The sequence below is a fragment of the Mchenga conophoros genome, linkage group LG3 (genome assembly GCF_057382185.1).
Source record: "Mchenga conophoros isolate Kocher_MC1m ecotype Shallow Benthic linkage group LG3, M_conophoros_male_GT1.1, whole genome shotgun sequence".
In the NCBI taxonomy this organism is placed as follows: domain Eukaryota; kingdom Metazoa; phylum Chordata; class Actinopteri; order Cichliformes; family Cichlidae; genus Mchenga; species Mchenga conophoros.
This window is the reverse complement of record NC_140528.1, coordinates 6,816,948-6,841,690: the sequence shown is the minus strand read 5'-3', so window position 1 is coordinate 6,841,690 and position 24,743 is coordinate 6,816,948. Positions and strand designations below refer to the sequence as shown.

The 24,743-nt window shown below is 42.2% G+C and overlaps 1 protein-coding gene across 2 annotated transcripts in view; it reads right to left on the bottom strand.

Annotated features, from left to right (window-relative positions):
* LOC146577113 (protein NLRC3-like) overlaps window positions 1-24,743 on the bottom strand; it is a 560,242-nt gene that overhangs the window by 396,544 nt on the left and 138,955 nt on the right. The window contains exons 2-4 of one of the 2 annotated variants that reach the window (XM_085268106.1): window positions 11,557-11,795; window positions 11,311-11,340; window positions 5,672-5,689 (exon numbers count right to left, since the gene is read on the bottom strand). In XM_085268106.1, coding sequence (XP_085124232.1) covers window positions 5,672-5,689; window positions 11,311-11,340; window positions 11,557-11,795 — 287 coding nt within the window. Of the gene's footprint in view, window positions 1-5,671; window positions 5,690-7,104; window positions 7,249-11,310; window positions 11,341-11,556; window positions 11,796-24,743 lie in introns of both variants that reach the window. The other variant, XM_085268107.1, reaches the window with a different exon arrangement.

Sequence of the window (24,743 nt, the reverse complement as noted above, 5' to 3'; positions counted from 1 at the left end):
AAAATACCAGGGAGACGAGAGAGCGAACCGGGTTGCCAGTCTTAAAACAGATCTACTGAGGCAGCAAGATTTCTCCAAGAAAGCAACCAAAGAGAATAATGCAGCAGTCGGAGCCACGTGGTTAGTGAGATGATTGCTAAAGCAGGGAAGCCATTCACAGAAGGTGCATTTGTCTAAAAGTGCATATTGCAGGCTGCAAATATAGTCTGTCCGGGAAAGAAAGGTCAGTTTAGCAACATCAGCCTTTCTGCCAACACCGCAGCAGATCGCATTTCTGACCTGTCAAGTGACATTTATGACCAACTGTGTGAGAAAGCCAAATGTTTCAGTGTATACTCAGTCGCTCTTGATGAGACCACAGACATCACCGACACTGCCCAGCTCCCAATGTATGTCCGTGGTGTTGATGACAGTTTTGAAGTGATGGAGGAGCTGCTCACAGTAATTCCAATGCATGGCCAGACCACCGCTCAGCAGATATTTACAAGCTGTGTGATGCCATTGAGAATGTTGGTTTGCCATGGAAGAGGTTTGTTGGAATAACAACAGATGGAGCGCCATCAATGACAGGGAGGAAACATGGACTGGTGGCACAAAACAAACTGGAAGAGGAAGGCGTGGAGGAGGCCATTGCTCTGCACTGCATCATCCATCAGCAGGTCCTTTGCAGCAAATGCCTGAAGTTTGACAATGTGATGTCTATTGTTGTGAAATGCATCAACCAAATCAGATCCAGGGGCTTAAAGCACCGAAGGTTCTGTGCTTTTTTAGAGGAAATGGAGTCAGAATATGGGGATGTGCTCGACTTCACTGAGGTACGTTGGCTCAGCAGGGGAAATGTATTAAAGAGACTTTTTGAGTTGAGAGCAGAAGTGAAGCCTTCATGGAGAAGGATGGAGTTAGTGTTCCTGTGCTAACTGATCCCAAATGGCTCATGGACTCAGCTTTTCTTGTTGATATGACACATGAGCTTAATGTACTGAACAAGACGTTACAAGGCCAGGGGCAACTTGTCAGTGCTGCCTATGACAACGTGAGAGCATTCTCCACAAAACTGGCGCTCTGGAAAGCTCAGCTCTCTCAGACAAACCTTTGCCATTTCCCAGCATGCAAGGCACTCGTGGATGCAGGCACACCATTCAGTGCTGACGAGTATGTTGATGTCATTTTGAGGCTACAGGAGGAATTTGATCCCAGATTTGCTGACTTCAAGACACACAGAGCCACCTTTCACATTTTTGCGGACCCCTTCTCCTTTGATGTGCAAGATGCCCCTTCTGTGCTTCAAATGGAGCTCATTGAGCTGCAGTGCAACTCTGAACTCAAAGCAAAGTTCAGGGAGGTGAGTGGAAAAGCAGACAAGCTTGGACAATTTTTGAGAGACTTGAGCCCTAGTTTCCCTCGGCTTTCCCGAATGTTCAAGCGGACCATGTGCCTTTTTGGTAGCACATACTTGTGCCAAAAGCTCTTCTCCACTTTGAACTTCAATAAGTCCAAGTACAGGTTCAGACTTACGGATGATCATCTTCAAGACATACTGAGGGTCGCAACTGCTTCCTTCCTCCCTTTTTTAACCATGCCTTTATTGTGGAAAACCTTTCCTTATAACAATATGAGCAGCTAATGCTAATTTGATATGAATTAGCATTATATTAGTGAGGAGTTAATGTTAAGTAGGCTACCATTAGCAGCTAAAGCTAATTTGAGGTGAATAAGCATTAGTAGCTTATGCTAATACCCTTTTCTCTTGTGTTATAATGATGTGAGACGTTAATGCTAAATAGGCTTCCATGAGTGACTCCTTTCCCTTGCATTATAAAGATGTGAACAGTTTATGCTAAGTAAGCTGCCATTAGCAGCTAATGCTAATACTGTTTTCCCTTTCTTTATACAACTTGAGCAGCTATTGCTAAGAAGGCCACTTTTCTCTGCTAAGGATTTGTGTGACCATGATGGAAACTCTGATAAGCTAATGCTGTTTATGGGCCCTGTTAGAATCAATATTTCAATCTCATTCTGTTGTTTGAGAACAATAACAGAAAAATGTGCACTTGAGAACAAATTTATTGTGACTTCAGCTGTGAATGTACAGTTTGTCATTATTTAAGCTTCCATTTCCAAATGTTAGCTGACACTTTATTAGGTACACTGGTATCTATATCAGGTACACCTGTGACCTAAATGTTCCTGCAAACAGACTCCTTGGAGACCCCTACATAAATATCCATGAACTATCCAGCTAGACTAGTGTGTCTGTCCCTGAAAATATTCCTGCATGTGTGATTGTTCATGTCTCATCTGCAGGAAACAAACAGGAAGTGAGTGAAAGACACGGGAAATGTTTCCAGCTCTTCCTCCTCTATCAGATTTTCTCTCCATACCTGAGAGTGTCCAGTCTCCAGCCTGGATCCTTCAGTCCAGCCGAGAGCAGCTTCATTCCTGAGGCACCTGGATGATTGTAGCTCAGGTCCAGCTCTCTCAGATGGGAGGGGTTGGAGCTCAGAGCTGAGGCCAGAGAAGTACAGCCTTCCTCTGTGATCAGACAGCCTGACAGACTGCAGACACACAAAACAACAATCTATCTGTCAACAGTTGTTTTCTCTTTGTCACAATAACATCTATCCATCCATACATCCATTCAATGTAACTTTATTTATAAGTAACAATACCCAACAGACAACAACAGTCATCTGAAGCTGTTTAACAGTGTAAGGTAACCGCCTCCACTGTGAGCAGCACTTGGTGATGGTGGGAAGAAGAACTCCCTTTGACACAAAGATCCTCCCAGTGAAAACAGGCTCCAGGAGGAGCATCTACCATGACTGGTTGCAGGGTGAGGGGAAAGAGAAGAGATGAGCTCAGAGAGACAAGAACAAAACAGAGAGACAAAAGTTAAGGACATGCAGTAGTGACATATAAAAGCATCAGGAGTGAAAAGAGGGGAGAAGAAAGCAGAGCATCATGGGAAGTCCACCAACAGCCTGAGCCTATAGCAGCATAACTAAGGGATGGTTCAGGGTCACCTGATCCAGCTCGAACTATAAGCTTTATCAAAAAGGAAAGTTTGAAGCTGATCTTCAAAGTAGAGAGGGTGTCTGTCTCCTGAACTCAAACTGGGAGCTGCTTCCACACCCAGTCCAACATAGCCAGGCTTTCTTTGCTGCTTTGACAAAACCTCAAATCCCAGTCAGAGATGATGAGCATCATCACAGTGATGATCATTTCTCTGTAACCCAGGCTTTCTGCTTCAGGATCTGTGCACGCTCACAGAACAAGGAGACCTTTAAACATCATTTCACTAAATGGATGGACTGAGCTCAGCCTACAGATGAACTGGTGCCAGAGATCATAAAGAACATCAAACAGTCAAATTCAACACTTTTAATGGAAATATGAGATTAATGTTGCAGACAATCATGAAGCTGCTGAATTCATGAACATCAAGAATGCAGCGAGTGGTAAAATAAAGATTTGACCTCAGTGTGCTCAGTGTTCCTGTCTATTCCTAAATATTCCTAACATGATAGCTGCACTTTAGAGCTCTAAAACTGGAACTGACACATGTTTAAACTCCACATGTTACTCAGTACATTCAGTTCTGACACTCGCCCACAGTCCAACAAAGGAAACATGGAGATCACATCAGTTTGTCACCAAAGTCTAATTATTAGGGCAACTTAACCTGTTATTATCTCGTTAACTCATTAACTGATTAACGTCAGCAATTATTTTAATCACAGTTTTTAAAATCATGATTATTGTGAAAGTGCTCACTGGCTCTGAATATAACAGCCATGGGTCACAGGAGGGATGTTGATCAGTGCTGGCTTGAAATGGGCGTCATTATGCATCTCAGCCAATGGGAGCATTGAGGGTGGGCCTAATACTACTGCAGCGCTCACATGACCCAGGACAGAGAGAAAGGGGCGGGGACAGAAACATGGAGACAGGTACAGATCTTTGACATGTTCATTTTAAACTGTTCCAGGAGGCAGTGTTGATACAACTAAAGTTATCTGTTGTTGAAGAAGTCGGTCTGAGGAACGTTCTTAGGATCAACAAATGACGGCATGTATGAGCCTCAAGACGCAGCATCACAAGAAGAACACATGAGCTGTAGAAAAAGGAGAGACTACGAAAGCCACGGCGTTACAACGTGAACATGCTTGATCAGAGTGTGATTGTGAACAGGAGGAAGACTCAGCTGAGAACAGTGTGGTGGATACAGAGCAGAGCCCACCATCAGTACAGAGGCCTGTCCATTAGAGTGCTGCTCCAACATGCAGCACATGTACTTGGCCACAGCTGCAACATCTGTACCTGTGAAAGCTTCTTCTCTGTTGCTGCTCATATTGTGCAGAAGAAGAGAGTTTCTTTATCATCAGAAAATGTCAATGAGCTTGTGAGTCTTAGCAGCTGGCTCGGTGCAGAGGAGGAAGAACATGTCAGTCAGAGGAAGATAAATGCAGTTCATGTTGTCAACTCAACCTGGACTGTTGAAAGAGTTTTTCTTTGTCTGGTTTCTGACTGAGATTCTCCAAAGGAAATCCAGCACAAACACACACTTCACACACTCAAAGTCCTGCACAGTAAATGAGCTGATGAGCGTTTGTGCTGCTGCCTGATAACAGAACAATAGTTCTGCTGCTTCCTGTTCTGCAAACACACATTTATAAATGTTCACTTGCTGTTGATCAAAGGTATGTTGGTGGCTCTGGACGCTGAGGGAACTTTGTAAAAAACTAGATCAAATGTTAACGTCCTGGCAGAGGCAAAGAACTTTGATTTGATATTTGATTAGATTCATGTTTCAGCTCAGACTGACAGAAATATTTGAACTGCTGCTGTGTTAAAGGGAACACTGCTGTTAGAAAGCACCTGATCTGTTTCTGCACACTGAATGTTGCACTTCTCATACTGCAGGACTATTAAAATAAGTACACAATGCACTACTTTTGAACTCATGATTGAATGTTGCTGTAACAAAGCCATTAATGTGATTCAAAGTGTTCATGGTTTCCAAGCACAACAAATGATTGCACAAGTGTGACTGATCCACTTTCTAATGTGTGTGTAGCCCACACTGTGTGTCACTGTGTCACAGGTGAGTCTGTGTGTCCAGGTTCTATGAGGACAACAGGATATAGTGACTGAGTCCAGCAGCTTAAAGTCTGACTCCATCCTCCATTTAAATAACTCACAGCAACAACTGAATAGCTTTGCCTTTGTGTAGCTGACACTTCATTTTAATGTCCTTCTATTCTGGTTCATCTGGTCTCAGTTTCTATAAGCACACAGGTTTCATCAGGACTCTATGACCTCAGTAATCTTTGCTGGGCCTTAATGCTCTGAACAAAGCTGCACAGCACAAGACTAAATAGAAATGAATCAGTCTTTCATTCTCACTGCTGTTTGACTTCAGCTCTCAATGTCCCACCATAACCCATGGAAAGAATTACTGTCCATCCAGGCTGCTGAACATGAAGCTGATGAAGGTGGAGTATTGTGAGGGCTGATGGAGATGATGATGAGGAATCCAGGAGCAGTGGGTGGATGGCAGCATCAGCATGAAGGATCAGTGTGAGAACACATCATCATCCACAAAGGAAACCAGTCTGAGTGTCTGACGCTCTTGTTAGAAAGACGCAGTCCCAGCAGTTAGCTTGTCTGCTAGTTAGCTGAGAGCTAACTCACTTGTACATTGAATACCAAACTGTGTAAACCAGGGGTGTCAAACATATGGCCCGTGGGCCAAATCCAGCCCTTGAGATAATTTCATATGTCAAATATTGATGAATTTTCAGGCTTGCTGATAATCAATGTGAGCACGGCTGAGATGTTATTCTGATGAGCAAACCATGTGGCCAAACACTTTCAGAGACAGACTGGGATCATACCATTATGTGAAAGAGGACGGAAATGTCCCATAGACAGCAAGGGTAGTGGTAGAGACCAGTACACAGAGAAATGGGAGCTGTACTGAAATGCAAGCGTGTCAGGAAAGAGTGAAAAGGCAAAATGAGCAGCATCTGGCTGCATTTCAGTGATATTGGAGACCACAAAGCTGAGTGCAACATTTATACAGGAGATATACAGGAGACGCTGAGAGTAGAACTGATAAAATTAGGAGCTGGCTAAAGTGAGACCCATTTTTATTTCCACCCATTTTCCATTGTGGAGGACAAAAGGTTTCAAACTGGTCCAGGTCTTAAACCTCACGTGTTCTTCCTAATAGCAGTAAATGGATAAAAATAAGGCTTTTATGAAAACACTGAATAAAACTTGCTGCCTTTAAAAAGACTAAATGTACAGTTCAGTATTGAATCCTACATAAAATAAACTATATATAAAGTGTGTCTGAATGGCAGAGATGCAGAAATATGTGCATGTAGCACAGAGCCACGGCTCAGTGTCTGAATGAGTCTCACAGACCTGAATGTGCTGTTGAAGCCATTTATAATTATAACGTAATTCTTTACTCGTTTGATCTGCTCCTTACCACAAGCCACCAGACGTAGAAGGTTTTGGACTTTTAACTATATTTTCTGAAGTTTTACAACTTTTCTTACTGTTAAAAACCTCGTTATGGCCGTTCATGCTGTACAAAGTAATTAGACATGTGTGGTATCTACAGAAACGTCAGAATCTCAGCTAAAAGTTCACAAAACCATCTCAACAACCACCAAACAGCTGAAACAGCAGGTGAACAGATTACACAAAAAAGATGTAAACACAAATCCCCCTGATCATCTGTTTTTTAAACATGAAGCGTCGTTTTGGACGTTCATTTACTGCTGGTTCAGTGAATTTTGGTTGGACAGTGATGAAACCTGCAGCCTCAGAATCTGTGAGAAGTCTGCTTTCAGCACGCAACAGCATTGTTGTGTTGTGTGGATCCACCTCTGCAAACTCATCACTGTTTCACCATCATATTTCTACTTAGACAATAACAAAGGAAGCAGTTCCCAGGAACTACTGCCTGTCTTGTTAACATAAGAGTACGTTGCCCTTCAAAACACCTCCACTTCTCCTCTTATTAGAGGACTGCCTTATTATTAATCTGCTAATTCTGTCAGTTGATGAAAGAAAAATGCTTGATCTCACCTGAGAGTTTCCAGTGTACAGCGTGGACTCTTCAGTCCTTCAGACAGAAGCTTCACGCCTGAATCTTTCAGGTTGATGTTACTCAGGTCCAGCTGTCTCAGATTAGAGGTCTGAGAGCTGAGACCTGAGGCCAGAGCTTCACAGCTTCTCTCTGACAGGTCACAGTGACTCAGTCTGAAAAATAACAGATAAACAATTACAAAAATAAAACACTTATGTTGAAGTGTAATGAGATACTATTATATTTAGCAATATTTCATCTTGTTTTGTCAGGAAACTGAGCACTGATGCAGAGCAACATGTGGAGAGAATCAGAGGAGAAGAAGTGAAGAGAGAACAGCAGTAAAACAACACTGAATTGTTCAGTGTGCTTTTGATATCAACAGAATGTGTCAAATTTCTTTATTTTGTATTTGTTTTAGTAGAATTGATGATTATCACTTAGATAACAACCACAGGCCAGGTCTAAATTGCACTTTGGTGACAGTTACACCCAGAAATATTTCAGAAACGTGGACAATTTGTGCTCCATTGTATTCAGTATTGAACAAACTGAGTACCGATGACCACTTAATATTTTTGATATTTTATTTGAGTTGTTCCACCTGATCTGTGTTAACTAGAATAAACATTTAAAAGCTAAAGCTATGATCACATATGTACTTACAGAGCTTTGTTGGAGGCTTTGACCACTGGCAGCAGCCTCAGAAGAGCCTCCTCTGAAGCAGAGTATTTCTGCAGGTCAAACACATCCAGATCTTCTTCTGATGACAGTAAGATGAAGACCAGAGCTGACCACTGAGCAGGAGACAGTTTATCTGTGGAGAGACTTCCTGATCTCAGGGACTGTTGGATCTCCTCCACTAGAGAACGATCATTCAGTTCATTCAGACAGTGGAACAGATTGATGCTTTTCTCTGCAGACAGATTCTTACTGAGCTTCTCCTTGATGTACTGGACTGTTTTCTTATTGGTCTGTGAGCTACTTCCTGTCTGTGTCAGCAGACCTCGTAGGAGAGTCTGATTGGTCTGCAGTGAAAGACCCAGGAGGAAGCGGAGGAACAAGTCCAGGTGTCCATTTGGACTCTGCAAGGCCTTGTTCACAGCACTCTGGTGGAGAGATTTTAAACTCTTTTTATTTTTAAATGGTTTAGACCGTGTAGAGGTTGTTTGTTGTTTTTTCATCAGATTGAGTCCAGAGTTGCTGAAGGTCCAATGGACATGAAGAGCAGCCAGAAACTCCTGAACACTCAGATGGATGAAGCAGAACACCTTGTCCTGGTACAGTCCTCTCTCCTCTTTAAAGATCTGTGTGAACACTCCTGAGTACACTGAGGCTGCTCTGATATCGATGCCACACTCTGTCAGGTCTGATTCATAGAAGATCAGGTTTCCTTTCTGCAGCTGATCAAAAGCCAGTTTTCCCAGAGACTCCATCATCTTCCTGCTCTCTGGACTCCAGTGTGGATCTGTCTCAGCTCCTCCATCATACTTGACCTTCTTCACTTTGGCCTGAACCACCAGGAAGTGGATGTACATCTCAGTCAGGGTCTTGGGCAGCTGTCCTCCCTCTCTGGTTTCCAGCACATCCTCCAGAACTGTAGCAGTGATCCAGCAGAAGACTGGGATGTGACACATGATGTGGAGGCTTCGTGATGTCTTGATGTGGGAGATGATCCTGCTGGCCTGCTCCTCATCTCTGAATCTCTTCCTGAAGTACTCCTCCTTCTGTGGGTCAGTGAACCCTCTGACCTCTGTCACCATGCCAACACAGTCAGGAGGGATCTGATTGGCTGCTGCAGGTCGTGTGGTTATCCAGAGGCGAGCAGAGGGAAGCAGTTTCCCCCTGATGAGGTTTATCAGCAGCACATCCACTGAGGTGGACTTTCTAGGGTCAGTTAGGATTGTAGTTTTGTGGAAGTCCAGAGGAAGTCGACACTCATCCAGACCATCAAAGATGAACACAACCTGGAAGTCTTCAAAGCTGCAGATTCCTGCTTCTTTGGTTTCAGTAAAGAAGTGATGAACAAGTCCCACCAAGCTGAACTTTTCCTCTTTCAGCACATTCAGCTCTCTGAAAGTGAATGGAAATATGAACTGGATGTCCTGGTTGGCTTTGTCTTCAGCCCAGTCCAGGCTGTATTTCTGTGTTAAGACAGTTTTCCCAATGCCAGCCACTCCCTTTGTCAGCACTGTTCTGATTGGTTCATCTCTTCCAGGTGAGGCTTTAAAGATGTCTTCTTGTCTGATGGTTGTTTCTGGCCTGTCTGGTTTCCTGGATGCTGTTTCAATCTGTCTGACCTCATGTTCATCATTGACCTCTGCAGTCCCTCCCTCTGTGATGTAGAGCTCTGTGTAGATCTGATTCAGGAGGGTTGGGTTTCCTGCTTTAGCGATGCCCTCAAACACACACTGGAACTTCTTCTTCAGTGCAGGTTTAAGTTTACGATGACACTTATGAAGAACATCTGAATTAAAAAAGCAGATATTTGTTAAGGTTTTTTGAAAAATGGTCCATTGACTTCCAGCAGGTATTTTTCCACAATAAAAGTAGAGACCATTTTTGGAAACAAATACTATTAAAAAATAAAAGCCTGAAGTGTTATGCTGATATAAAATGGACGCAGGATCTGTAATCTTGGAGTGATACATTGAAGAATAGAGTATTGGCTACTTAAATCTTTTTTTCAAAAGTAAATAAAAAATTTAAATCTTGTCAAGTCTGTAGACAAAAATAAAGATAAAGTTCATGTTGTAATACATTTTTTTTAGAAATCTGAATAATTCAGTTTGTCCTCCAACGTTACCTAAAGCTCTGAAACTTTGGCTTCTCTTTTAATTTGATGAACTTAATTAAAAATTGTAATTGTAATTAATTAATTAAAAACATTAAAAGTTAAGTCCAGGGCATAAATATCAGGTATCTGCTGTTAGATCCAGTGAAATAAGTTAGAAATATTAAACCAAAGAGATGTTCATTCATTAGAGCTCAGACTTTACTTGTACTGCAGAGCTGAGGCTAGAGACATATCACTTTACTTAATAAAATGTGAATACATTTCTAAAAGCTCTGGTTTAAAATGTAAACCATGAAGAGTGAAGGTCTAAATGTATCATAAGGCCTTAAAGCATGTCATGTATGACTATTTCTGAGTCCAAACATGTTAGATGTTTTTCTAGATTTCTTGTCATCTGCAATGAACCATCCTCACATCTCATCTAAAGCTCTGTAACCTCTGTCCTCTGTTTTAATGTTGTTTGCTGTTACATGCGGCGAAGTAAAGTTAGACATTATTAAACCAAACAACCTTTCATTTATTGGAGCTCTGACTTTAGTCATACAGCAGAGCTACTACATGGAAACAACCAGAGCTCTAATTGGTCAGCTCAGATCTGTTTCTGCCTTATTGATGTTTTTAGAGACAAACAAATGAATTCGTACCTCTGACCTCTGTCACCATGCCAACACATTTAGGGGGGATCTGATTGGCTGCTGCAGGTCGTGTGGTTATCCAGAGGCGAGCAGAGGGAAGCAGTTTCCCCCTGATGAGGTTTATCAGCAGCACATCCACTGAGGTGGACTTTCTAGGGTCAGTTAGGATTGTAGTTTTGTGGAAGTCCAGAGGAAGTCGACACTCATCCAGACCATCAAAGATGAACACAACCTGGAAGTCTTCAAAGCTGCAGATTCCTGCTTCTTTGGTTTCAGTAAAGAAGTGATGAACAAGTCCCACCAAGCTGAACTTTTCCTCTTTCAGCACATTCAGCTCTCTGAAAGTGAATGGAAATATGAACTGGATGTCCTGGTTGGCTTTGTCTTCAGCCCAGTCCAGGCTGTATTTCTGTGTTAAGACTGTTTTCCCAATGCCAGCCACTCCCTTTGTCAGCACTGTTCTGATTGGTTCATCTCTTCCAGGTGAGGCTTTAAAGATGTCTTCTTGTCTGATGGTTGTTTCTGGTCTGTCTGGTTTCCTGGATGCTGTTTCAATCTGTCTGACCTCATGTTCATCATTGACCTCTGCAGTCCCTCCCTCTGTGATGTAGAGCTCTGTGTAGATCTGATTCAGGAGGGTTGGGTTTCCTGCTTTAGCGATGCCCTCAAACACACACTGGAACTTCTCCTTCAGCTTAGACTTAAGTTTACGATGACACTCATGAAGAGCATCTGAATTAAAAAAGCAGATATTTGTTAAGGTTCTAACAAACGCGATGAAGCCTCCTGAGCTGAGGGACTTCCTGTTGGAAGAAAGTGCAGCTTGAATCACCAGTTGGTCTCTTTTATAATGAAAACCTCTATAGTTTCAAAATAATGTATTAATAATATTTGTACTCATACATTGAAAAGAAAAATTTAGAAAGTCTCAGTTTAATACATTTCATACAATAAATTGTGACAATGTGGTGTCTGCATATCACACGGAGTGTTTCGTGTTTCTTTTTCCTCTGACTGACCTTTATTCATTCTCCCTAAAATCGACTGGGCTACCTCCATCACACGGTCTGAATACGCCTGCACCATCACATCTACTGTTTTCAGTCTGTCTGCGTTCTCCAGCTGGCACTTATAGATTTTGGTGAAGTCACCTCCAGGTTCATGCTGCAGGTACAAGTGGAAAACCTTCAGCTCCTCTTCTCCCAAATTTTTCAACATTTCCAGGAGCTGCACTGGTGAGGGCTTCTCCATCTTTGATCTGTAAACCATGAGAACGTGACTCAGACAGTGAGTCTCATCACATGTTCTATCTTCTTCTTTAGCAGAGTACCGTATTTCCCGGACTACAAAGCGCACCTGAATATTAGCTGCACAAGCTAAAATCAGGGGAAAATCCTGTTTTGTACATACATTAGCCGCACCTGACTAAAAGCCGCAGGTGTTTCAATATTGACTTATCATATGTAAGAGAATATGCACAAAGTGAATTGTCAGGAAAGAGATGGCTGTTTGGAGACACACCCCTTTTATTAATATTTTGAAAAACAAGTTATGGGTACATATTTGCACAACTTTTTAGGTATATGTGCAAGTAGCGGTAATTACAAGTACAAAACATGTACTGTGCTTCATAAATGAGTAACAAATGTAGTACATAACAATAACCTACAGCACACCAGAACAATTGATTCGGACTACCTTTTAGGCTCAGGTGCAGTGACACAGCTTTAACAAGAAGAAAAGTCAGTCATTCACCATCTTTCTCTTCTTCCTGCACTAAAACCACCAAAGTCCTCTCCTCCAGTGTCGGATACGAACAGGCTCAGGATGGCTTCGTCATCCACTCTCAGCTTCTTTCCTTCGTTGTCACTTTCAAAACCAAAGAAATCCTCGTTGTCAGTGTCAGAGTCAAACACCCTCAGAAGGGCCGTGGCGGTGTCCTCCTCTCCATCATGCAGCAGTCCAGCCCTTCGAAATCCGTTGGTGATCATTGATGTTTTCACACTTTTCCACGCTGTCAGATTCCACCGGTGGAGTTGAGCATAACTTGCTTTTTGCAAGTTTATCGCCGCACATCATCCATGACTCCCGCTGAACGCGTAGCGCTACTTTGAAGTTTGTTTTTCGCGCTACTTGTAAGGCACTATGTTGCCTGGCGGATGGACACGTGACCAACATACCACTCTTGAACCCCGATACTGTGTGTCTGATCACATGCCCTTCTGCCAGGCAACGTAGTGCCGTACAACAGCAGATCAAACAAAACAATTTGTCTTATGATATGACAAAAATCAGGGACAATCCACAGAAAAGCCGCACCTGACTAAAAGCCGCAGGGTTCAAAGCTTGTGGAAAAAGTAGCGGCTTATAGCCCGACAATTACGGTACATCTTTACATCTCGATTATTTATAAGAAATTATTTTTTACTGTGATGGGAAAACTATCACACCTCAAATGATACTGAATCAGTAATGAGTGTCATAAGTGTCACTGTGTTTATTTTGTCAGATGACCAGAGTTCAAAAAAGCAAACATAAAACACAAAAATGAAACTGAAAACTTCAAAGTTACTGAAATCTATAAGAAAAAGAATTTATACTCTAGAGATAAGCGATAACTCTTCATTGCACAGTCATACCTAGTTCAATAGTACAACGAAACTGTCCCACGTCGGCACTACGCACAACTAAACACAACACAGTAACTTAAAGTGGATTTTTTTTTAAGTCCAAGAAAGGTATAAGCAAAAGAATGAGTGCATGTGGACATTGTTGATGTTGCTGTTACCCCCCAAAACGTCCAGGGGAGGTAGCCTATCAGGTCAGCTGAACCCTGAAGTGCCTTTTTGTGTGCCATGGTGCTTATCTTCAGTTGATCTGTTAGCTCTGTATGCAAACTGGAGCGAGTGAGGGTGGCAGGCAGGACATGATGAGACATCGCATGAAGCACTTCATTATAACAGGGGTTAGAGCAGCTGATCGCTAGTCATTGAGGCTGCTAATGTTGGTGCGCTTTGGCAGTGGGACAACTATGGCCGACTGGAGGGATGCAGGACTTGGACAGTGAAGTGTAGAAGATCCTAGTGAAGACCTCAGCCAGCTAGTCTGCTGTAGGTTTTATCCAATGTGTTTTTCCCCCCTTGTTGCACATTTAATATGCTGTTCAAATATGTGGTCAGCATGGTTGAAGTCCCCAGCTATAATGTGCACTGCATCAGGATGGGAGTTCTGCTGACTGCTTATTGGCTTGTGCAGCTCCTGCATGTCTACAGTCCTTGTGTTACAGGTGGCCTTCAGATTGAGAGCGTCCTTTGCAAACATCTCCAGTGGCATCAGAAAACTTGCGCATTTCACATAAAATTTCACATAAGATTTCATAGTGGCACATAAAGCTCAGCCTGTAAATAAATGTAGAGCAATCACTTCACTTGTAAAATAAACACATATTTCTACTAACAAATTGTTTCTGTATCCCATTTGTACAAAATTAAATAAGAAATTCTTCACAGAATACGTGAATTTTGGGGCTCAACAAGTTAAGGACAGAAACATGGGAAAACTCAACACTCTACAAAAAGTAACATTTATAATAAAATAAAAATATCAGTGGCAATAAAATAAGCACGGGTTACACTCTCCCTCTCTTTCCATCATGCGTGCTGTCCAAATATCAGCTGCTTCTTTCTGCTTCATCTCAGTGTCAGCTGAGAGAATGACAAACTCACTATGTGTCGACATTTGATGGATGATGACACAGAAATGTGAAATGATATTGAACTAAATGTGTCCTAATGATAACGAGAAGCTTTGATGAGTTGTGACTGTCTGAGGTATTACTAGGCTGTAGAAACACTGGGGCTCAGCCCAGCCCTGACATCTTTGCTGTTTTCACTTGATAACTGCAGCTGTTTAAAGTTATTAAGTGTATTTGACAGTAAAGTGAACGTCTCCCTCCTCTTTCTTGGGTTTCTGCTGCCTGAGGTATTCACTGAGCACGCTGTCAGTTGGGGCCATCTTCGTGATGTATTCTTGGATGTTCGTTGTCTCATCCTGGACTGTGGTGCTTCCCTCTCTTTGTTACCATTCGACTACACTTCTCCAGTCCGAACGACATTCCAATGTCATTGCTGTATAGCCTGGTAGTGTGGATCAGTGAACCGATGTCTCGTTCACTCTTGGCATACAGCTTGATGTCATCCATGTACAGGAGGTGGCTGACAACTGCTCCGTTCCGTAGTCGGTATCCGTAGCCAGTCTTGTTAATGATCTCACTGAGGTGGTTCAGGCCTATGCAGAACAGCAGTGGGGACAGAGCATCTCCTTGGTAGATCCCGCACTTGATGGTGACTTGTGCTATGGGCTTCAGGTTGGCCTCTAGTGTTGTACGCCACATCCCCATTGAGTTCCTGATGAAGGCTCTTAGGGTCCTGTTGATCTTGTATAGGTCTAGGCATTCCAGGATCCAGGTGTGGGGCATTGAGTCATAGGCCTTCTTGTAATCAATCCAGGCAGTGCACAGGTTGGTCAGTCTGGTACTGCAGTCTCGGCTGACTGCTCGGTCTACCAGTAGCTGGTGTTTTGCGCCTCTGGTATTCTTGCCAATCCCTTTCTGTGTCATGTATTGACCCATGTGCCTGTTCATCTTAGCCTTAGCTTCCATGTGGTGCTGAGGCAGGTTATTGGTCGGTAGTTGGATGGGACCGGTCCCATGAAACGAAAAAAAGAAAAAAAAACCGAAAAAAAAAAAACCCACCCAGCACGCCCCTGTGGGCGGTTTATCCTTCAAGCTCGGGTCCTCTACCAGAGGCCTGGGAGCTTGAGGGTCCTGCGCAGTATCTTAGCTGTTCCCAGGACTGCGCTCTTCTGGACAGAGATCTCCGATGTTGTTCCCGGGATCTGCTGGAGCCACTCGCCTAGCTTGGGAGTCACCGCACCTAGTGCTCCGATTACCACGGGGACCACCGTTACCTTCACCCTCCACATCCTCTCGAGCTCTTCTCTGAGCCCTTGGTATTTCTCCAGCTTCTCGTGTTCCTTCTTCCTGATATTGCTGTCATTCGGAACCGCTACATCGATCACTACGGCCGTCTTCTTCTGTTTGTCTACCACCACTATGTCCGGTTGGTTAGCCACCACCATTTTGTCCGTCTGTATCTGGAAGTCCCACAGGATCTTAGCTCGGTCATTCTCCACCACCCTTGGGGACAACTCCCATTTTGACCTCGGGACTTCCAGGTTATACTCGGCACAGATGTTCCTGTACACTATGCCGGCCACTTGGTTATGGCGTTCCATGTATGCCTTGCCTGCTAGCATCTTGCACACTGCTGTTATGTGCTGGATTGTCTCTGGGGCATCTTTACACAGCCTGCACCTGGGGTCTTGCCTGGTGTGATAGACCCCAGCCTCTATGGATCTTGTGCTCAGAGCTTGTTCTTGTGCTGCCATGATTAGTGCCTCTGTGCTGTCTTTCAGTCCAGCTTTGTCCAGCCACTGGTAGGATTTCTGGATATCAGCCCCCTCCTCTATCTGCCGGTGGTACATACCGTGCAGGGGCCTGTCCTTCCATGATGGTTCCTCGTCTCCCTCCTCTTTCTTGGGTTGCTGCTGCCTGAGGTAACTGAGCACGCTGTCAGTTGGGGCCATCTTCGTGATGTATTCTTGAATGTTCCTTGTCTCATCCTCTCGGCTGATCATGGGTAGGGCATCATATATATATATATATATATATATATATATATATATATATATATATATATATATATATGTTTAAATAAATTAACAATAAAGCTCAACGCTACACCAGCTTCTAGCTTTGATTGACACAGAGTCCTGCATAATTTAAAAATCAGCCTAATTCTGAGGACTCACTGCATGACACTCACAGTCTTTGTCATTGTTGAGTCTTAGCTCACAAACAGTTCTTATAAGGACTAACTAGTGCTGACAGTTTAGCTCTTCATAAAGTTACAGGAGGATAAAATAAACATGAGATCGTTGAAATAATCCTGTCTGATAACACGTGTGGACAATAAACGCTGTAACACAAACTGAACAGTAATGTAACGACACTCATCTCTCACGTCTGCACTAAACTAAAACGTCACTACTTCCACATCTAGTTTGTTTTAATGGAGGCGGAGTCTCCCTGCCCAGTGCGCACTCAGGATAATTAACATGTCACAACACAGGAAGTGAGCGCATGTAAATCAGAAAGTGTCAGGTTGCCTAGCAACCATGACACTAGCGTCTTGAAACGTACTGAGGGAAATGAAGTGAAAGATCTTCGTTTTAACTGACAGGTTTCAAAGACACTCAGAGGACCTGCAACAACATGAAAACACATCACTGTAACACTCAAAACTCAATCATATGAAATCATAACTGAAGGACTGTGATGATGTTGTGTTATGGAGAGTCTGCTGAGTCCAACCTCTAAGAATTACAAGTCTGGACTTTAATGATAGAACAAAACTCAGACATCAAAGTTTCTCACATTACAGAATCAGATGAACAGACATGAAGGGATATTTGTGGTTTTATGCACAGAGTCAGAGTCAGAGTCAGAGGTGTTCCTCGTGATGTTTGGTGATGGAAACAGTCTCATCGACGTTTCCATCACCAAACTAGAGAAACTAGTAGCTGCACGCAGCAGAGTTTAGCACAGCTGATCTCTGTGACACATCAACAGGAACAACATGTTGTTAAACAGGACTGTATAAAGACTCAGAGTCTGACTCACACCTGAACAATGAGGCTGTGCAGCATCGTCCTGTCACACCTGCTAAACCACTCGTATCAGTTTGAGCCCAAACAGTAACACGGTCACATGACCGACGAGGCCAACGCGCCCAGACGAACGTCTTCCTCGTGGAACTAACTTGTTCCTGTTATCAGATTTGTGAGCAGCAGCTGAAACTACCACACGAATAAATGTTCTTCAAACTGTTTGATTCCAGCCAATCAATAATCTATAATCATGAGGATTCAAACACAAGAGCGGAACGTGTGGTTACATTGTAACCTTGGTTCTCTGAGTGAGAGACTCTCTCCCCTCTGTCACATATGGAACAGAGGGGAGAGAGAGTGTCGGTGTGATGGAGAACATCAGGTCCAAACATCACAGAAACAAACAAACTGTTAAAGGAGGAAACAAAGCAAACTTACAGTTTCTTCACACAGAGACACCAACAACAAGCTCCACTGTCCCACTCTGATCCTGTCTCCTCCTCTTTTATTCTTGCTCTGAGCTCTTTTTGGGTGTGTGTTTCTGTCTCCACCCACAGGAATGCATTGATACACTGTTGATAACGACTCGAGAGCAGACGTGTTACAGAAAAATAACCTAAACACCTAAATAACGTAAAATAAACAGAATATTTATTAATATGTTTAATTTCTCTTTAAAAACTTTTCTTCTCCTCAAATCCTTTGTTTAAGTTCAATCTAAGGAAAGAAAAGCGTCTTCTTTAAGTTTCTCAAAGAAGTCCACGATCTGTAGGCTCATGGAAATTCATTTTGTTGTTTTTTTGAGCAGAAACACCAGAGTGTAGAGCAGGAAAACGATCCCAGCAGGACGTCTCTGTTGGGGAAATATCCCAGTTATTCCCCTGAGCCTGGTTAGTGAACTGAGTCAGAGCTGTTCATCGATCCTACAGGTACTAACATACAAACACGATCAGCAGCTTCTCTCATATGGAGAACACACTTCAACATCTGCAGCAAATCCTGTGTTTTATGTTGATGTGACCAACATCTTGTGTTGAGTCTTTGAAGATGAGGAGCCAAACACAGACAGTGGATCCAGAAGGACTGTTTATTCAGGGCTTTAATACGACTGAACTGATGCTTCACATCCTGTTTAGAGACGATCGACCAACACAGGCTCAGTCCTCACTCATCACACGGACTTCAGTCACACTGGGATCAACAGAGGAGACTGTTCACCATCACAGTTCAGCAACAATAATCAGAGCTTTTCTCTCTTGGTGAGGATCACATGTTCTGACACACAAAATATCTTCTGCTTTAACTCGTCTCTCCTTTTTAGTTTGGTTGTCGTGTTTTTTACTCTTTGTTCCTGTCAGTGTCAAATATGAGAGCAAACTGTTTTATGCAGGAGCCAAACCAACACCAAGCTGACCAAGAGAACCTATAACACCACCAGAATTTATTATCCAGACTTTACTGACAGATTTATGTGCAAGTAAAGCTGTTTTTTAAATTATGTTCACTGCTTTCAGCCAAGGAAGCATTCGTTCTTAAAAGTTCACGAAACGAGTAAATCCAGTTCAGCAGAGTTCCAGTTTGTAGCACAGCTGATCTCAGCTGATCAACAGTAACAACAGTAGGGGTGGGCCATAGAAACGATATACGATAGAAACGATATAAATTTGGCCAAAGATAGAGATTGTGACTATACCGCATGTTGATGATGTCATCAAGCTGCGCCTGTTTTGGTCGAAAGCATTGCAGCGGCTACAACAATTATCATCTGCAATTATGGCGGGCGACAGTCATAACAAAGAGATGAAGCACTATTGAAATATGGCGAAAGCCAAAAAGTTAGCATTCATCCTCCAGCTTCACTGTGCTAATGTTATGCTAACATAGCTGTGTCGCTAGCAGTCATGTAGCACAACATTATATACCAGGTAGTCCAACTTCAGTAACCCTGCAAACGCCACTGCTGTTTAGTCTTCATTTATGTTGGAAGTGATAGCAGAGCTGTACGTTTGAATTAGTTTCAAAAATCTCTCAGTCAGAATATGCTATGAAATGTTTAGGTGGAAACTAGCGAGCTAACTTCCTGTTAACTTCTAACTCCGTTAAATTGAATAAATTCTGTTTTCATGGATGCCTGGATGTAGGGCTGCTCGATTATGGCAAAAATGATAATCACGGTTATTTTCATTGAAATTGAGATCTCAATTATTTGACAATATTTATTTAACAATAACAATGTGTTGAATAATGACTTTAAAGGTTGTCAAAAAATAATATTAAATAGTGTGCAAATACTGATAACAGTGCAAATGTTTGCAATATAAAAAAATAAATGAAAAATGTAAACATCTATGTTTAGTGAACTTTGCAGTGTTGCTCTGTGGTGCAGCTATGACACCGTAGCAAAGTTTACACACAGTCTACTTGATCCACGTCTGACTGAACCCATGTTTCCAAACCACTGAAGTTTTTTTACCTCTTTTCAACCAACAGCAGTCACTCTCCTCTCCAAATAACTTCTGTTTAGCTTTCCAAGCTTCCCTCGGGTCCTCTTAATCAGCGGTCCCCAACCCCCGGGCCTCGGACCGGTCCCGGTCGGTGAGTCGTTTGGTACCGGGCCGCGAGAGTTGAGGCTCAGGTGTGAAATGTATGGTTTTCAGGGTTTTTATCGGTTTTCCATGTTATTTTGTTATCGTTTTTATCGTTGACTCAGTTTTCCTGGGTCTTTTCACGTGTGTTATGAATAAATTTTCTTTTTTTCGGTACCGGCACTAGTTTTATTTTGTTGTATTTATCCGCGACACCTTAATGGCCGGCCCGTGAAAATATTGTCCGGCATAAACTGGTCCGTGGAGCAAAAAAGGTTGGAGGCCGCTGCTCTTAATTGTTGTGACACGTGTTTGAAATGCAGAGAGGTGCGCTCGATTTGCCACACGGAGCAGCGCGAGAGTAAAGCACGAGGGAGGGGCTAATAATCGGCTCAGTCATTTTTAATGATCGTTGAAAGCCCAGATCGTAATCGAGATTAAAATTCGATTAATTGAGCAGCCCTACCTGGATGTTAAACTTAATTGTTACACCTGGTAAAGCAGCAACGCTGATGATTTAATTAAAGATGAAAGAATTTAGACCATTTTTAACTCTTTGTGTTCGTTTGACTTTGGGACCTGAAGCTGTCGGAGTTTTGGACCCAGATTACTCCGTGAAGCTCCTCACTACGGCAGCCGTAATGCTCTGACGATCCATCAAGCAGTGCTGCTTACCAAAGTTGTACTAAAACATTTTTAACAGATTTCTGCAGCCAAAATCGGTTCGAGGTCAGTAAGCACAACCAGAATTCATACATAAGGCACACTCTCGATTTTTGAGGAAATTAAAGGATTTTAAGTGTGGAAAATATGTTATACAGAAGAATATATCGTGATATGGATTTGAGGCCATATCGCCCAGCCCTAAACAACAGGTTATTAAACACATCAGTTTGATCTACAGATCAGATCATACATCAGGTTTACTTCATGTAAAATAAACGTCTCACTCTATGAGCTCCATCAGTCTGTGTACCTCCTCATTGTCATTTCTGAGCAGAGTTTACCTGCACACTTCCTCATGTCTGACAGTGTCACAGTGTGTGTGTGTGCCAACATTAACCAGCTTATCATCAGCTCCTTGTGCTTCATGAATAACTCAGACTGACAGAGTGATGAACAGAGCACAGAGGGAGGCTCTGCTCTGGTCCATCAAGCAGGATTCACATAGTAACATGTTTTTCCTTTGAACACTTCATTGTGTTTAACTTGAAACAGATTAAAAAGTGTTCGATTGTGCACTTCACACAGTCCTGAGTCACAGAGGCTTAAATGTGTTTGATTCTGAGAGGCTTTACTCCTGCATCAACATCAAGTATATGTAGGATTTAAACCGCAGTGAAAACATCCTTAAATATTGATGGTGTGTGAGAGAGTCTGTATTTACTTCTGATTATCTCTGTTTGCAGTGACCCTGAACTGAGCTGGAGCAGCTTCATGTTGTTTTGACGTCACTCAGTAAAACCTGAATGTCGGCTTCTGAAGAACAAACTGGTTTCATCTGTTTCCAGTTAAAGGGACGATCATTGTTCCACCAGTGATGTTGGATCCAAAGTTTCATTCAGATCGTTTTAAACTGTTTATCAAAGACAAATGTTTGAGTGCAGAGTTACTGACTGATAACCAGAGTGGATTCAGCCAATCATCAAATCATCTCATTGGTTTTATTTTATGTAAATACAAACGTCTCACTTCCTGATCTGCTCATAAAGTTCCTAAAGACAAACTGTTAAAGGAGGAAACAGAGCAAACTTACAGCTTCTTCACACACCAACAACAAGCTGCACAGCTGCACACTAAACACAGACACACAGGTGATTCCTGGAAGGAGGCGGGGCTTCACCTGAAGCAGGACAGGTGGAGACTTGATAGGAATTTTCCCCGTACAGGGAGGAGGCTGATCTTCAGATGAGTTCCTGTTAAATCTGACGAAACAAAGTTAAAAGTGGACTCAGTCTTGTCTGATTTCACTCTGTTTTTCACTGAGCAGGTTTAAGTTTTATTAATGAAAATCAGCAGAGCTTGGTACTGATGGAAGACCCTCCTCTAATCGCTGTCATTCAGAGTGATCCAACCTGTTTGTGAATGCAGCTCACAGACTCTCCGCATTTCCACACGACTTAACAGACTGATGGTGTTTTTCCTTCAAACAAACTTTACTGAGAACACTCAGTGACACTCATGGACGCTCCAACAGAGTGAAGATGGTGATCAGGATGAAGAAGACTTTAGAGAGTTCTCAGAGCTGCTGAGCTTCTCACAGTGGAGACTCAAAGTCAGGACTTTAACCTTTTTAAGCATCTGTATTAAAGCAGATATAATATTAAACAGTGCTGTCATATACAGGCTCACCTCCAGGAATAAACATGCAGACACATAAACTTGTGTTCATGCTGACATTAAATAGGAACATACAAAATGATTTTATCAACTCTTACAGTTCAGATCAGGCAGAGTGGAGCTGTTTATAAAGACCAGTCAAACCTAAGATAAGATCATGAGAGGTGGAAACAAAATCCCCAAATGACTCGTTTGTATTTTAATGTCACAATAACTCGTGTGTTGCTCACCTAAAGTATAGAAAATGAAAAAATCAATTGAGTTTAATGTCATCAAATTAATGTTGCAGTTCATTTTCACTGCAGTGAGATAAAAAGGTTTAGTATCTACGTGTTAGCTGGTGTTTGTTTGCTTACAGCTGTTCAGTTTTTAATGTTTGTCAACATCTACAAAGATTTTAGTTTTCTATTATAATCATGTAAAATACTATTCTCACCGAGAAAAAGCAACGATTGAATGTCACAGCTCAAAGTCTGACTTTTCCTACTAAAATAAAACGTGTGAGTGATACGTGTCAGGCACGCTGTCCACAGGGTTCATACACCTTTTTCAGGGTGAAATTCAAGTACTTTTTAAGCACTTTCAAGGTCCTTTTTCAAGCTTTTTTGTTCATCTCCCTTAAATAAACAGGCAGCCTGTAAGTATGAAATATTCATATACAAACACACATAAATGTGTGTACTGTCGCAGTGGCTGATTGTGCCCCACAGGCCTCAGTGTGAGCTTGAAGACATTTATAATCTTTAAGTAGTTTGATGTGTCGGTGCTGATGATAAACAGTTTGAATGAAACTTTGGTAGCACAGAAACAAGAGGCTATTCTTTGTGACCATATGGATCGGTCACATTACCGTTATTTCACCCAAAGGCACCAAGTTAATACTCAAAGAAGCTGCAGCTGTACACACGAATATAAACAGTACTTGGTGACAACTTTGCTTTTAGCCTCTAACCCTCTGGGGTCCAGGCTGTAATTGGCCGTTTCTGACTACTTTTGATTTGTTCTCTAGATTTCACCTTTAAAACTGTTATTTTCTCATTTTGACAAACTGTAAATATGTAAATATTGTGCTTAAAACATGAGTAGAAAGTGATATTTTTGACTGTAAAAACCAGAAGCATGTTTAACAAATCATTTTCGTAACTTGAAATGCAAATAGAAATTGTGCATTTTTAAAAAATATGCACAAGTTTTGCAAACAACAAAGTTATTTGGTACTGTTGAGCTAAAAATGCAGCCGAGGCTCAGACGTTTTTCATATAACCATTTCAAACTATGTACAGAACAATCAGCTGTTCTGCATCAAAGAAGAAGACACAAAAATGATTTATGCAAAAATAGTTTGTGTCACTGTGACACAGAGGAGAGCAGCACAGGGATAAACCTGCAGGTCTGACAGCAGCTGTGTCAGCGCTTACACTGCAACCTGCCTTTGGTGGCTTTAAGGCAGCAACTGTGGCGTTCACTAGTAGAACTGACACACAAAACAACAACTACACACTAACTACACAAGACAACACACTAACCTGAGACTCCAAACACGGTAAACGTCACAAACCTCTCACCTATCAAATCTCTCTCTCTCTCTCTCTCTCTTCCCAAACAACCACATGCCACATGTTGCCATATCATTTTTTGATTGGTCCATTTTTCCACCAATAGGGAAGGAGTGTTTTTTCTTTTTTCACTCACAATCAAAGCGTGTTTGCTAGCGCTCTCCTTAGAAAACGCCGTTTTTACCGTTTCTTCCCGGAGGAAACGCCAGTTTTATTCAGAAAAAACATCAGTTTTACGAGGCCTATCAACACGATTTAAAAGCTGGTACATAGTTTGAAGTCCGCACGTTCGACCCAAGTTGAAATGGAGACTCTGGGTCCGTCGACCCCAGAGGGTTAATCAGAAAGCCTAAGTTAGCTAGTTATGGTAAATGGTCTGTATTTGTATAGCGCTTTACACTCTACACAATCATCCACCTATTCACACACACATTCACACACTGATAGTTATGTATCGGGCTAATGTTTAAAGTTTTCACTTGAGTAAATTAACTCATATCACTGCTAAGTGATGTTAGCTATGTTCACAGCATATTCCATAACAGCGCTGCCATACTGCATCACACTCAGTGCATTTCGATCATTGCTCCAGCGAGTTTGATAGCAACATAATAATCATAATTTTTTAAAAATAGCGTGTGTAACATACACATACTGGAAAATTATTTACTAGCACTCACCTATCATGACTGGAGAGCGCAAACTCCGCCATTTGTTCCATCAAACACTCATTAAAACAGCGACCTACAGGTATGCTAGCGCACTCATCCCCGACTGTCCGACGGAGGGGCGGGGTCACACGGTGAAACAGACGCAAGGCAGCCAGGCGGGGAAATTTTGCTTTTACATTTTGCGACTCATTTTATTTTTATATCTGACAAGAAAAGTATTCAACCAGATAGTTATTTGTGGTGAATGAAATACAGTTACACTTTTAAGCACCACATCTGAAATTCAAGCACTTTTCAAACCTTGAAAAGACAACATTCAAGGATT